We start from the raw sequence: 15,227 nt of genomic DNA, 5'->3' as shown, positions 1-15,227 counted from the left end.
AATAGATCTTAATTTGATTGAAGTTTAATGAGTCTGAATATAAATATTTAAATGACATATCGGATTTCTTTCTTACTTTTTTTTAATATATAAACACAAGTGACATCTTGTTTATTTTTATAAATGAAAAATATCTTAAATAGTTATTTGACATTTTATGTACTTATAATTCAAAATAAATGAAGCAATTATGTTTTCTATTTTATAAAATAAGTGTCTGGAAATCAAACATAAGTTACGGAAAATAAATAAGAAAATTGAAAAAAAAAAAGTTTGAAATTTATAAAATTTCAGACTTTAAATGTTTAACAAACATCAAACATAAGTTTAGGAAAATAAACAAGAAAATTGAAAAAATGTGTTTGAAATTTATAAAATTTAAGACTTTAGATGTTTAACAAATAAGCTCTTAGATTTTTCCTGCAAATTATTTGCATCCATAATTAGTCACATCACTTCTTCTCCCATATAATTTGCATAAATTTAAGATAACATATTATTCTTTTTCTATTTCTTTGTGATTAAATATTTTTGTATACAAGATTACTTTTAAATTATAATTTTAAAATTTGTATAATTTAGATCAATGATTGATATTAAAAATTCATCGCTTAGAAATTTTTTTAATCTGTATATAGGATAGAAAACAAGATGATTAATGAAAGAGTTACAAACTCTTATATAATTTTATTTTATATAAATTGATGTGGCCTAAATTAATTGGTTCGACCAGAATATGAACATCCACGGCCATTGGCTAATAACCTATTCTTCTCCGCATAGACTAAGAGAAAGAAAAAAGTGGTCCTATTTTGAAGACGAAATAAATGGCGAAGTGGGACAAATTTGACAAAGAAGAAAAAAGGCCCATTCTATTTCCAGCCGTCTCATCAAAATTTAAAGAGAGCACCAACTTTTCTTCCTATAATACTGGTTACTGACTTTGATTGATTAGGAGTAACGTGGGAGTTAACTTGCCTTCTATTTTGGAAGGAGAGGGTCCTCTGCTTTCTTTCTTCCAAACTCTTTAGACCGCTATTGAACGTCTTTCCTAAGCTAAAACAAACCCACCTGTTTGTTCTCGTTACTTTACAAATAAAAATCACTTTCGTTTTCACTCACCAAACCCATTTACTTTAGCTTAGAAGTTGCACCGCTTCTGCATGAATTTTGATTTTAATTCACAATCACAGTCATATTTTTAATCCTGGGCATATTGCGTCGTTATGTTATCGCCCTTATATAATTTTCATCAACTTAATTCTTAGTGGTCCATGACTTTTTATCATGAAGAAACTTGGACGGCAGACCCAGTGGATGACAGTGAGAACGTGCGATCACAAACTCATTGAACTTGTATCTATTTTAACAGTCAAAGAATGGAAGCAAAAGAAAAAGAAAGAACAGCATTGACTGGCCAAAGCAGCACCTAGAGTTTGCCGACGCCCTTTCTTTTCATCCGTTGTGCTTTAGACTTCAATATCTTCTTAAGCCCTTGAAAATAATATGTAAATTATTCTCGTGTACAAAGACTTATTGTGTAAATTTTGGACAAATATTGAATGCTTTAAGCTTTATACTCGGTTTCCTTTAATAACACATACATTTCTAGGGGCACGGTGGTCTGTTTTCAAATATTCCTTACAAAATTCTAACACAACTAATGAAAAAGTGATCACATACAATTTAGGTGTGGATCGATGATAATTTTTAAAAGAATTGTATATTTTTGAATTTACGCTAAAAATTAGGTGGACAACTAATAAGGTGTTGCTAGGTTACATAATGTTTAATTTACATCAAACCAAAATTAATTTTTTGTATGACTCAATTGTTTGGCAAATAATTAGAAAATCATAAGAAAGAACTATTGGGCTAATAATACACTAATAGAGCAATAATTTAGTTTTTTAAGGAAAAATAAAAATTAATAACAGTAAAATGAATTAAGCCCTCAAGCTAAGGTGTTAGAGGACGAACTGATGTTTAATTAAGTTTTTGTAATAAAAAAAGGCTTAATTAAGTTGATGGTTTGGGTTAGGTGGCGTGATGTTAATCCAATTCATTTTCTGCTTAGAGATGAGAGAAATAATAAGGCAAGAGAGGGACAGCAATAAAAGCCCCCATTCAATTTCAAAAAACAACAAAAGAAGAGAGCAAAGTCTATAAGATTGAAAATGATAACACATCTCTAGAAGGAGGTCGCTCCATTTTCAAAGTTACTAAGACGAGCTTGAGCCATCCAGATACCCAATGGCTAATAGATCAAACCGTCAAGTTAGGTCCCATTATGAAACTGACTTTTTGGAAAAACAAAGTCAAGATTCTGAATTGGCTCTAATCCCTAATAAAAAGAAAAAGACAACAAAGCTAAAACGGAAGCGAGGAAAAAGGAAAAGCATTTCTTTGTCAGTTTCCATCACATTAGATGAGTTTAACACGGAACCCTCGATAGCAATTAGCAAACCCTTTCATGCATTTATTTTCCTTGTCTTCCCCATCTATGGACTATAATAACTTTTCATTATAACTTTATATTTAACTTATCATGCCAATTTCATTTTACCCATATATATGATATATATATATATATATTGTACTCTTCACTCTTCTTTAGCTATTATATGTAATTTAGAATCTATATGATAAATATAAAGTCTTTTTTCAACAACAAATAGCCAGTCATGCATGGCGTGCTTTAGGATTACCTTTGGGTGCCTTTATTTTCTTTGCAGGTCGTTATCACCATAGTTGGTTCAAGATTTCTTTTGTTAGACTTCTAATTTTTTTTAAAAAAATTTTGGGTAATAAAAGGGGATAATATTTTTTATATTTGGGCATGGATGTTCATCTTTTCCTCTTCAAAATTAACGGTGTCATTCAAGTTCCAAAATACTTTCAAGTTTAAAGATCCTTGCATGGTTAATAAATATGTCTGGCTGTATATATAATTCACACACACACACACACACACACACATATATATTGGTCTCTTCTAGATATCAGCATATATAATTCACAGCAAGGCAATACTGCCGTCACTGTAATTGACTACACATAATCACATACTACATAAATAACGCTTCTTGAAGGGTTGGGGGGGGGGGGGGGGGGGGGATGGGAGCAAGAGTAAGTAATTAAATTGGAGTCATATAAGGCAACACGTCATGCAGGCGTTAGAATTGCCCTAAAGTTTAAAGCGAAAGCCAAAAAGCAAACGTGGGGTCGTGTCTAATGTAAGCAGTAGGTAAGGGACTAATAAGCAGGGTTGTAATATTGTATCTAGTAGGGATGGGTTAGGGTTTTCCCAACTTTCTAGAAGACGTCCAAGTGAGTAATATTTGCAAATTAATAAGGAAGAGTAGAGGTACACGGGAAGCTTGAGTTGAGTCGGGGACTTACTAGTAATTCTAATGGAACTGAACGTGTGCGCAAAGGCAGCCGTCTCAACACTCACGGCTATACAGACAGTAGTAATCCTGCGTATACCCCTTTGAATGCCAGCCAGCTCTCCCATGTTCTCTCTCCCTCCTGTCTTTACTTAATGTTTTTGACTCTTTAGTGTCCACGTTCATGTGATTTCACTTACCCCATGACCCAATGTTCCGCAATTATCCTTTGAATCTTCGTCACAACACACCTAATTAAACATACCAATTATAATGCCACTTTAAAAGCTTCATTGTTTCAACATTTTCCAGACCTGACTCAAACTAGTTGCTAGTATTTAATAATAGCCAAATCTTTTTCGAAATTGCAGATTTTTTATGCTTGGTTGCATTGACTTGGAGATACCCTTCACATGTATTATAAGATGTGGGATGTATTTTTGTGAGAGCAAGGGACAAGCTGATCATTCTCAAGTCTTCTATTATGTATTTGCCAAGAGAGCGACGTTCCAGTCATCCAGCTATGGATTTCAGAATCAATTAGGAAATCTTCTATCATTGACCTAATTTTTTCCCCGACTTGACGAATCAAACTGAGATTTTTTGTGTATAAATTAAAAAAAAAAATATGGTGTTGATTAGCAATAAATTAAAATATGTGATGCCAGTCTTGCTAGAATTCATTTTAATTTTAATTTTGTTATCCGTAAGCAGTCGGCATTTAGTACTGTCAAGAAGCTGGACATTGTTGACATTATATCTTAAGAAAGATACTTGACCTTTTTCTTTTCTTTTTTTAATATTTTCTCAAAATTCACCAAGACATTAACAGCAATATATTCAAAACTTAATACTATTTTACATTAATGAGAGGGAAAAATACCAATATTGAAATACTCAGAGGTCTAATTAAGCGGCTACAATAATGCACAGAACATATATAGCACCATCTGATCATTTGTATTTTTACACAAAATAAACTAGTCCTCAGAGACTTCATAAAGTATTTTTTAAAGCAGATTTATTTAGTTGGTCACCCAAACTTAAATTATAAAAAGGTATGAGAAAAAAATGAATTTAAATTCTATCCACACCTCTTTAATTTCTTAAAAAATAATTAAAATTCTTTTTCCTTACATATCTGTTATGGATCTTCGAACTTAATGAAGTCATTCATCAATATAAATGACTTAATGAATTTGAAGAATAAAATCCGGACTTTTATTTTCAATGTAACTGTTATGTATGTGGTATTATTGGAACCTTTTATTTGTTATTTATACATTTAGGTGGCGTTTGTTTTTTTGTTTGAAATCTGAATAGATCTGAATTAGTCTAAATTCTGAATAGGTCTGAATGTCTGAATCTGAATAATATGTTTGTTTTTTCGTCTGAATCTCAAAAAATAAATATTAAGTTGTTTGTTTTTTTCAACTTAAAAAGCTGAAAATATGTACTTTTACATTTGTATCCTTATTAAATTTGAATGTCAAATAAATAATATATTAAATACCACAATATTTTAACATTTATAAGTAAAACTATATTCAAGTGAATACATAATTATTTTAGAATTTTAATATATAAAATACCATAAATTTTAAATTTTACAATATATAATATAAGAAAGACAAAACATAGATATTTTTATGTGGGGTAAATATCTATGGGTGAGTTTTGGGATAGACATGAAAAATAAATTATAAAACAGGGATATTTTTGACATTAGCAAGTAATTGACTTAATTCAGATTTCTCCATTAAGTAAAAAGTCAAAAAAATTAACTTATTTTATTAAGTCAAAATTATCTAAAAAGTCTCATTAAGTTATAAAAACAAACACCTCTAATTAACTTAATTAATTAAGTTAAGTCACTTTAAGTCATTAAGTTAAAAAACAAACGCCACCTTAGTTCGCGTATATTACCTACACAGAATAATATAGCGTATATAACACTGGATGCCATTTACTTGTATTAAAAAAAGAAAAGCAGATACATGTTGCTGTTTAATTATCAATGATTTGGGTAATTTTTGAGTAATTATGTATATCCCAATAGGACCATTCTACGATTACTGGTCCCTACTTCCTAAGATCAACCAGAATCAAGCAAGTTGAATTTTCCCGCTCATTTAGGATATTACTGTTTTCAGGATCTATGATTAGATAAATAAATAAATAAATAAAAGGAGCTATGATTCGATAGTCCAACTGCATATATTTGGGAAAATCTTGGCCGTTGCACGTTGCAGCATCCTGCCCAAGACCCTTTATCTAAGGATGACCAACCCTTGAAATGGTGCAAATTTTGCAATTTAGTTGTAAGCAGTTACGATAATAAATTCGTTACTGATAATGATAGGTACATAAATTTTGTGTCTCAACTGATGGATATGAATTTATCTTATAATTATTAAATTCTATTACTTTTAATTAAAATAATGAATTTACACATTTTCCTGTCGAATTCATATGGGCGGCATATATAAATATTATATCTCGTAGGTGCATATATATAAAAAAAAAAAATTAAATCCAAAACCAAATTAACTACCCATTAAGGCATCCAAATCAAGGTTGAACTCTTGAATTTGTCTTATTTTGGTATTTTCAATTTGGAGGAGACTTTTGTTGACATTGTTGTTCTCTGAAAAAAAGGCACAGAAAAAGAAAAAGAAAAAGAAGAAAACAAGAGGTGTGAGCTGAGCCGAGCCGAGCCGAGCCGATTAGTCTCTTCAAAATAAGCGCAGTTGACGTGGGTGATGCACACATAAATGACATGGAGGGCTTGGGCTTCAAAGTCAGTGGGATTAGGTATTTCTATTTCTCTTATGTGGGACCGGTTTCATCGTAACCACCGTAAGATAGAGCCGTGCCGTCAACCTCGTTGACCTCAAGACGACGCCCCCACGTGTACTGCCGTACTCACTTCAACTCTACAACAAAACTCTGAACCCCGTTATCCTGAACAGTTAATTTTAACGGAACCGAAGCGCCGATCCGTCGCTTTATCCACCGTCGGTTTCACGCGTATAATGTCCTCCCTGGGTCAAATATTGCCACGTGTGCCCTAATGAGTCGTGACGTCATATCCCCGCGAAAATAACGGCTGGTCCTCGCTCACTCTTTCTCCCTGTGCCTTATTAGTATTTTTCGGACCCCCACTTATAAGCTAAGCTTGTTTTGATACAGCGAGAAAATTACTTGTGTACTTCAGTTGAAACTTGAAAATACTACATAGCAACAACAACAATAAAAACTACTACTACTCTTTCGTTGGTTATGGAAAAACAACAGCAACGCCGTGAACTGGCACTCTTGCACTCCGGCGACTTTCTCCGGCGAAACTCTGATCATCGCATGATGGAGAATTCCATCAATCGTGATAAGCCACCGATCCAAGAAATGGATTTCTTTTCTAGTAACAATAATCAATTGCATGATCAAGAAAGAAAGATCGAATCCTCAACTCTAGTTCTTGATTCTGGTGTCAACGTAAGATTTGAAACACTTTTATCATTTTAATTTGTCGCAGGGTTGTTTTATGACCACAAGGTTATGTATGAATTCTTACAGATAGGATTAAATCTCCACACTTCATGTTCTGGAATTTCAAGAACAGCAAATGATGATAAATCCCACACAGAAGTGAGTTTCAATATCAGTATAAAAATTTGATGTCGTTTCATCTATCTTTGATTTTTGTACGCTATTTATTCTATTTATTGATTTTCAAGTGGGTCTCTGATATTCAGCTGAGTGAGCTTAAAGGCGAGTTACAAAGGTTGCACGAAGAGAACAGAAAGCTGAGAAACATGTTGGATCAGACAACCAAAAGTTACAATGATTTGCAGAGTCAACTACTCTTGGCAATGCAAAAACTGGCACATGGGAGCCCTCAAGGGCAGGTGAATTTGGTTAGTAATTTAATTACCTTTTACCTTAATATACGTTAGATTATCATTTTTAATTGTTTGAAATCCTCAAACTAAAATTTTGTTTTTATATGGAATTGGGTAACGTGCCTGACTCAAATTGGCGTCAACTTTTGCAATAACTTACTTGTTCATCTTTGCCATTTAGGATTTTCTTGTAGTGTATTAGGCAATCCACCTAACGGTGGCAAGCGACGTATCTAACATCTGTCATTCCCAGTAAATTTAACTACCTCAATCAGCTTACATAAAGTTTAGGTTTACAGTAGTAGAGGGTGTTCTTGATATACCATTCACTTTCTTCCTTGAAAAAAAAAAAAAAATTATAGTAGAGCGCGTGTTTTCTTAAAGGGTATTCAATTATGTTGGCTTTTGTGCGCCGACTACGTGCACAGCCGAAAGGTTGTTGGTCCCAAATTATTAAAGGTTGATCTTCCTCGATCCTAGAACAAATGCCCCATGAATCCCCAGATCGAACTATCTATATATAAGAAAAAGATCGTATTATCCTATGGGTCCTTTTTTTTTTTTTTTAGCCATTAATGTTTTTCAATGTTCGGACGATTTTGTCAGGTTGTTAACCCATAGTAGTTTAATGTTCATCAAGGAATTTGAGTAAATTTGATACTAATTACAACATCATAGTTAGTTTTCTAAATTATAGCTAGCTCTAAACGTTTTAACTGTCATACATTTTAATATCTCATTAACTGATGAACTACGGTTGAAACTTGGAACAGAAGGCTGGTGCTTTCAATGGCATGCCAAGTCCTTTAATGTTAGCTCAACAATTTATGGACCCACGGCCTTCTGCTGCATTGAATGTCAACGAGCCTTCGGTATCCGATGACAAGACACGAGAGCTGTCAGCTTCTCCAGCAAATACTGCTGAAGTAATTTCAAAGGAGCTTGACCATCCTTTGACTAAGAATAATATTCCAGGGAAGCAAGTTTCTAATAGTGAAGATGGTGCCGAAACGTCTCAGAGTTGGGGCTCTCCTAAAAGTCCTAAACTTGATCATCAACCAAAGAACGATGAGCAAGTTTCTGAAGTGCCTTTTCGTAAGGCTAGGGTTTCTGTAAGAGCAAGATCAGAAGCTCCTTTGGTAATAAATTCAAACTGCAACTTTTTATCACATTTGTTTTTAGTAATTAATATTAGAGCCACAAACAATTTCTATTCACGTAAACATCACATGCTCGTACGATTTATTTTTATTCAACCAAATACAAATTGAATAGTTCGTAAAAGGAGTTTGTGTACTATTACTCTTTTCTAATTTATATCTACATGCATTTATGAGAATCTATACAACTGACGTTAAGGATTATTATTATTTTCCTCTGGTTGTGACCTTGATCAGATCAGTGATGGATGTCAATGGAGAAAATATGGTCAAAAGATGGCCAAGGGTAACCCTTGTCCACGCGCCTACTATCGGTGCACCATGGCCGTTGGATGCCCAGTTCGCAAGCAGGTACAGTTACACGAATAACATATCGGTTTAATGTGATTTAGAAATTGAATCTGATGTGATTTAGAAATTGAATGACAATGATATGATACTGGAGTGATAATAGGTTAATATATATACAAAGCATGATACTGATTGCATTTATATATGAAGCAATAAATTTGGTCATGTTTCTGATCATCAACAGGTGCAACGATGCGCTGAGGATAGGACCATTCTCATCACAACTTATGAAGGAAACCACAATCACCCGCTGCCACCAGCAGCAACAGCCATGGCCAATACAACCTCAGCTGCGGCCGCCATGCTCCTGTCAGGTTCGAGCACAAGCAAAGACGGTCTAACAAGTTCTGGTTTCTTTCACTCGGTGCCATTTGCATCAACAATGGCAACTCTATCTGCTTCTGCACCATTTCCCACCATTACCCTTGACTTAACGCAGAGCCCAAACCCAATGCAATTCCTCCGGGGACCTTCTTCGTCGTCCACATTTCCTCTACCTTTGCATGGCTACCCACAACTTTTAAGGTACGGCCCTGCTGCCGGAATGCCAAATAATATGCAATTAGGGCAACGCCATGCTTCAATGGTTGAGACGGTCACCGCAGCCATTACTTCCGACCCGAATTTCACAGCTGCCTTAGCTGCAGCAATCTCAACGATAATTGGGAGCAATAACGGAAACAATGGTAATAACGGGACAAGCGGGATGCAGCCTGGCTCTCCACAGCTTCCTCAATCTTGCACTACTTTCTCCACAAATTAACTTAACTAGGGCCCGCCCTACGCTATGCATAATATATAATCATTTTACATAATTAAGCTTATGGTGGTTTGGCCCTTGAGAGAAGGAACCCAGGTTTGCTGGGGAAAGCAGCTTGCTAGGTAGCTAGCTGGTAGATATAATTAAGAAGCTGCATTTTGAGCTATTGCTTCCGATTTAGGGTTTCAGGCATTGGATAACCTGGTGGTTACATTAATGTCGATGGCTCTCACAGCATGGGGCCAGAGCCTAGAGATAAGTTTTGGCATGTCTAAGCCATAAAAGAGGATAAATTTATTGGTGCATACGTTTATTAATCAATAATCACCGTGTATAGTTACAATTATGATGTGTATTCCAGAGGTGAACATGTATTGCCTAAGCTTCTATAGAGCTTTCAGTCAGATGTACAAATGAAACGGTGGATTTATTGTGTCAGACGAAATAATTAGTTTGCCGAGTACATACAATACATACATACATATATTATTTCAGTGCTTGAAGATATATATTTACAGACCGATATTGAAGTTGTTGTTGCGCAGGCATAATCTAATTTGGAGATCAATAATTAAATATACAACTTGTTTGGGTGATTAAAAGAACACCAGTCGTGCATGTCCTCGTTATCTAGCTGAGGAAGAGTCCCCTCGGCTCAATAAGGTATGAGCATATTCCTAGTGCCAGCACTCCCTGGGGTACACCTAAGGACCGACAAGAGACCTGTTACTTAGAAAGCGGGCACGATCCTACGTTAACACGGCAGTTTCGCCATATCCCAAATTGTTTGGGGAAGCACGATAACCAACGCACGATTTTCGCGGTCCATGAGGATTCATGATCGCCAAGGTATGGGAGACGTGGGAGAAGGTTCTAGAGACAAGGGGTGGAAACCCGGAAAAAAATAAAAAAGAAAAGAGAAGGGGGGAAACTCTGTCATTTTGATTTTAGAATTCATTTCCACAAAAAACTTTCTAAAACATTCTTCTACTCAGCGATTATAATCTTGCACAAATATAAAATTCAACATTTTTCCTAAAACCTCGCATACTGACTTAAGTATCAGAGGGTTTTTGCCCGAAAAAACACCAGCACCCCTGATATATTTTTGTGAGTGCAGGTAATAAAGGAGGAAGGAGGTTGACCCAAGTTATTGGATTTGCTTAATCAAGGAAAGTACCAGAAGCGGTGTGTTCCAGTCAGAGTCAGTGTAAGTGTTGACGAGACAACCTGGTCAGCCCTAAAGACGACCAGATTTCTGCATCAACACAACTACTACGTACATTCAGAATATCTCGATGAATGGTTTGCTTATCTCGATTTTATTTTCGAAGGTTTTGTTTTTCCTGTTTTTAACTGTTTGAGGTTAGTTTGAATTCAGTTCCCATATGATCTTTAGTTAATCTTTTAAAAAAATATAATTGGTAGTTATTGAATAAGAATATAAATTAAATCTTAAATATATATTTTATACACGTACATATAGCAAAAGATTAGCAAAAGATTATAAGTAACTGAGTGCAGATCAACTTAGTACTGAATTCAAGTCCAAATCTAAAGATATTCTTTTATGACCAAAGAGAAATTGAGTGTGCCTCCCCTACACAAATAGTTGGTGGAAGTAGAGGTGGCAAAAATACCCGTTCGGTCCGGACCCGGACCGTACCCAGGTGTTGTCGGCTGAGTATTATCCGGCCCGGGTATGAAGCCGGGTCGGTCTTGGGCATCACTTGATAAACCCAGAACCCGGATTTTATTAAAAAAATATTATAAAATATATATTATTTTAAATATTTATATTTATTTGACTTATTTATTATGCATATATAAAGTTTTAAATACTTAAAGTTCATATTTTCATGTCCAATTTTATTAAAATAAATTTAAAACTTATAAAATTACCAAAAAATAAAAAATATATACACATAATATTAAAAAATATAAAATTCAGGTACCCAGATTAAAATCCAGTTCGGACTCGGACCTAAACCGGTTGCATCCGGGCAGGGTCCGGTCATTGCAATACCCGGACCCAACCCGCGGTTTTGCCATCTCTAGATGGAAGTATCAGCTCAAGGGAAACAGAATAATTGAGAACACGGGCAACTGATGACAGATGCCTGAGTGTAGGCTCAGTGTTCGGCAAGGCCCACTTCAAGGCCTAATTGTGACAGGGCCTACTGCCCGAATGCCATAAAAAAATGGGCTTGGATCGGCATCAAAACATGTGACCGATCTGGTTTAGCGCCGTTCAAAATTCGAAATATTTGACCGTTGAGATTAGATGGGACATGCGAGTTCCATTTTGAGCGTGAAAGGCGTGAACTTCGAATAAAAAAAGGGCAAAAAAAAAAAAAAAAAACAAACAGACACAACTCCAAAACAGGCTAATTGCTGCCACCTTACAAGAGCTGAAGTCTGAAGAGCAAAACACTTTTTGTTTTTTTACTTGCGAGTTTCAGGGCTCAAAGCAAACTCATCTATGGATCTCTAAAAGTAACCTTACAATTCAAACTCTGTTTTTATTTCTATTCAACAGCTGCAACAAACGGTCGGCCTCTCTCCAATGAATACGCGACGCCATGGCTGGCAACGCCCTCTCCACCCTCTGCAGGTACCACCACAATTTTATTTATAATCAAACCACAGTCTTAATTAGCTTTCTTTGCTACAAGTTCGTTAGTAATATTTTCAGGGTTTCTTCAAGTAGTCCAATTAGCAACACGTCGCACTACATTCATTATATTATCTTTTCTACCGATTCATTGATATTCAGTTCAATTTTCTGTTAAAAAAACTCACGGGCAAAAATAATCTTGAATATTGCAGATGGTGGGGATGGCAGTGTACAGTTGTTTGGTAGTGGCCTTCTATACGTTTCTGGGCCTTTTCCTCGGAAACAGAATTGCTGAATTCACAGTAACCTCAATATTTTCATTTGTGGTAATATCGTTAAGCAAATTCAAATGTACCCTTTTCCTTTATCAACAAGAAGTCAAAAGATTCATGATATCAACTAAATTTCTTGATGTTATTTTCAGGCACTTTCAGTTATATTTCTATTTATAAGGTGTACAGCAATCGACCCAACTGATAAGACCAGCTTTAGAAGGAAGAGAAAGGCCAAATACAATGCCAATGGGTTTACAAAGCTGAATCATGGATACATATTGGGACAAATTGTTATGAGGTTTTTAAGGAGAATGGAGAGGAAGATACTTATGACTTTTATAAGGAGGAAGTATCTGGATCCCTTGAAGACTAGTACCCAACTGGAACCATTGCTTCCATTTCCCCTTGTCATCAAGGATGATGCAATTTCACCTGAGCTTAAAGAGGACGACATTTCATTTTGTTCCCTGTGTGATTTTGAGGTTGGTCGTCTTGCAATTTTTGGTAGTTTCTTGTTATACTAGCATCATATTTAGTCGAGAGAGAAATTAAAGTATATTGTCACGTAAAGCTTTCTTTTATACATATTAGGTGAAAAAGCATAGCAAGCATTGTAGGACTTGCAACCGCTGTGTTGAAGGGTTTGATCACCATTGCAGGGTAAGCTGGGTAGTTTATTTGACATTATTAGCATTGGTGTCGTTTTTTCATTGTGCGTCCACTGTTCATAAGGCAATTGCTACCAATGTTTACCCCGAGTGTTTTTTTTGTTTTTTCTCCAGTGGCTAAACAACTGTGTTGGGAAAAGGAACTACACAACGTTTATTCTCCTTATGGTTTTCGTCCTGTTAATGGTCAGTTTCTTTGTAAATGTTGATTCCTATTCTCAGTGTACTTGCTTTGATGTTTACTTTGCCAATTAAATTGAAACTGGTACAGCTAATTATAGAAGGAGGAACTGCCATTGCCGTATTCATCAGGTGTTTTGTAGATAAGAAAGGAATAGAGCAGGAGCTTGAAAGGAGGCTGCATGTGGAATTCCCAAGAGAAGTTCTGGCTACTATTTTGGTAATATTGAGTCATCTTTCTTTCCTCTGGCAATGTTTCATTGCACAATTTTTTCATGAGGTGTAACTCATTAAAATGTATGTTACAGGTGTTCTTGGTTCTGATGACAGCTTACAGTACAGCAGCAATGGGACAGCTTTTCTTCTTTCATGTGGTTCTCATAAGGAAGGTATAACGCATCACCAAAACAAAATCAATAAGACATACTTATTATCGATTATGGGCCTTGACAATCATGAAATGAACGAAATGTGCCACACATTTTTTTGTTTTCAAATCTTTCAAAATTTCTCCAATTAAAAAGGATCAAAATTGTCATTTGTGTTGAGTGGCTGAACAGATTCAATTTATTGAGCTCAAGCTTTTTGCCCTGTCCGAACATGGTTTGTTATTGAAGCATCTTGCTTTATGTATTTTCACCCATCTGCTTAAAAATTGTTAATATAGAGCTGACAATGCTGTCATTCTATCCAAGAACACCCAAGTTTTTAGACATGATTGTTTATTCTTTCTGAGCTCTTAATTTAAACTACTTAATATCTTTCTTTGCTGATACTTATCCACACGATAGAATTGGGCTGTCTACTCCCTCTATTTAATTGTCATTGCAGGGAATAAGAACATATGATTATATCCTGGCAATGAAAGAGCAGAACCAATTTTCAGAACTAGATGATTCAGATTTCTCTTCAGATGACAGCAGTGACTTTGATTCACCTGAAAGATCAACACTAGTGTCAAGATTCATATGCAGAGGACACCGAGATCAGGTATATATTTTAATTGAACTAATCTTAGAATTTGTTCCATCGCAAGCAATTAACTCACTCTAACTCACACTCACCCTGGTAGAAAATCCGTTTGAATTTTCAGAACCCAGCAGCTTTGTCAATAAGAATTGACGAAAATCCAGAACCTCCCAAGAAACAAGGCTTTCGAGTGAGCATTGACCCATGGAAACTGATAAAGCTGAGTAGAGAGAAAGCTCTACTGGCAGCAGAAAAGGCCAGGGAGAGACTTATGAAACAGAAGCCAGTCCCGGAACATGATTCACTGAGGCCACTTCCATTGGAGACTAAATGCGGGCCGTTGATGAACCCAGATAGGAATTTGGCTACCACAGGATCAGGATCAACGCCTCTCATTTCTATAGGGAAGCTTACTGGGTCACCAGGAAGATTTTCGAGCCCAAGAAGACGATTTTCTGTCTCCCCAACTAGATTTTCTGGCGTCGTGCCATCACCAAAGCATAAATACAGAAGCAATTTCGACTTGAAGTTAACTGAGGTATCCAGAGAGCTAGAAACTTACATCTCAAGACAGGTTTTATGCTCTGTTATAAAGAAGGATGGTACTGAGGCATCTCCGAAATAGAACAGCTTTGAATTTGTGGATTCTCAGCCTTTGAGAAAAATTCATTGATTGGTTATATAGTCTTGATGCGTGTCTCATTAGTAAACTGAATTCAACCCATGTATTTACTTTTTCCTACAGTTTATAGTTTTTTTTCCCCCTCCTTTCTAGACAGATGAGTCATCATTTTGGTTAAAAAAAAAGTGAAGAAAAAACATTTGGGTCCATCTATTTCGGGAAAAAAAATAATCTTAATGCAACATGATTTAATGCCCTTTCTCCGTACCCACCCCGATCTATTACTACAAAGAACTATACGTAGCTGCTTTTAATGAAATCACGGCCTCTGATT

At 35.5% G+C, this 15,227-nt stretch overlaps 2 protein-coding genes across 5 annotated transcripts; both read left to right on the top strand.

Moving 5' to 3' along the window:
• The first annotated feature begins 6,547 nt into the window (after positions 1–6,547).
• On the top strand, positions 6,548–10,056 carry LOC102631124 (probable WRKY transcription factor 47). 2 transcript variants are annotated; one of them, XM_006492365.4, is made up of 6 exons: positions 6,548–6,884; positions 6,966–7,037; positions 7,145–7,306; positions 8,068–8,430; positions 8,689–8,802; positions 8,987–10,056. In XM_006492365.4, exons 1-6 carry the CDS (start codon positions 6,672–6,674, stop codon positions 9,563–9,565), a joined length of 1,503 nt encoding a protein of 500 aa, XP_006492428.2. In that variant the 5' UTR covers positions 6,548–6,671; the 3' UTR covers positions 9,566–10,056. The 2 variants fall into 2 exon arrangements, with proteins under 2 accessions (XP_006492428.2, XP_006492427.2); XM_006492364.4 differs by having other exon boundaries at positions 8,065–8,430.
• A 134-nt stretch (positions 10,057–10,190) lies between these two features.
• On the top strand, positions 10,191–15,164 carry LOC102630823 (protein S-acyltransferase 18). Of its 3 annotated transcripts, XM_052437436.1 has the most exons (10): positions 10,191–10,411; positions 10,683–12,176; positions 12,392–12,505; positions 12,604–12,936; positions 13,046–13,114; positions 13,237–13,308; positions 13,394–13,522; positions 13,611–13,691; positions 14,134–14,292; positions 14,375–15,164. In XM_052437436.1, exons 2-10 carry the CDS (start codon positions 12,129–12,131, stop codon positions 14,894–14,896), a joined length of 1,527 nt encoding a protein of 508 aa, XP_052293396.1. In that variant the 5' UTR covers positions 10,191–10,411; positions 10,683–12,128; the 3' UTR covers positions 14,897–15,164. The 3 variants fall into 3 exon arrangements, with proteins under 3 accessions (XP_052293396.1, XP_052293397.1, XP_052293395.1); XM_052437437.1 differs by having other exon boundaries at positions 10,191–12,176; positions 14,396–15,164; XM_052437435.1 differs by having other exon boundaries at positions 10,191–12,176.
• The last annotated feature ends 63 nt before the right edge of the window (positions 15,165–15,227 follow it).

Source organism: Citrus sinensis, chromosome 3 (genome assembly GCF_022201045.2).
Source record: "Citrus sinensis cultivar Valencia sweet orange chromosome 3, DVS_A1.0, whole genome shotgun sequence".
Lineage (NCBI taxonomy): Eukaryota > Viridiplantae > Streptophyta > Magnoliopsida > Sapindales > Rutaceae > Citrus > Citrus sinensis.
This window is presented reverse-complemented; position numbering and strand designations above follow the sequence as displayed.

What these genes read in the sequence shown, in the direction of transcription:
- LOC102630823 (XM_052437436.1), top strand. Translation starts at nt 12,129, where the DNA reads ATGAATACGCGACGCCATGGCTGGCAACGCCCTCTCCACCCTCTGCAG. An exon ending in GCCCTCTCCACCCTCTGCAG is followed by an intron (nt 12,177 to 12,391) that starts GTACCACCACAA and finishes TGAATATTGCAG; the next exon opens with ATGGTGGGGATGGCAGTGTA. An exon ending in CCTCAATATTTTCATTTGTG is followed by an intron (nt 12,506 to 12,603) that starts GTAATATCGTTA and finishes TGTTATTTTCAG; the next exon opens with GCACTTTCAGTTATATTTCT.
- LOC102631124 (XM_006492364.4), top strand. Translation starts at nt 6,672, where the DNA reads ATGGAAAAACAACAGCAACGCCGTGAACTGGCACTCTTGCACTCCGGC. An exon ending in TTCTTGATTCTGGTGTCAAC is followed by an intron (nt 6,885 to 6,965) that starts GTAAGATTTGAA and finishes GAATTCTTACAG; the next exon opens with ATAGGATTAAATCTCCACAC. An exon ending in GATGCCCAGTTCGCAAGCAG is followed by an intron (nt 8,803 to 8,986) that starts GTACAGTTACAC and finishes GATCATCAACAG; the next exon opens with GTGCAACGATGCGCTGAGGA.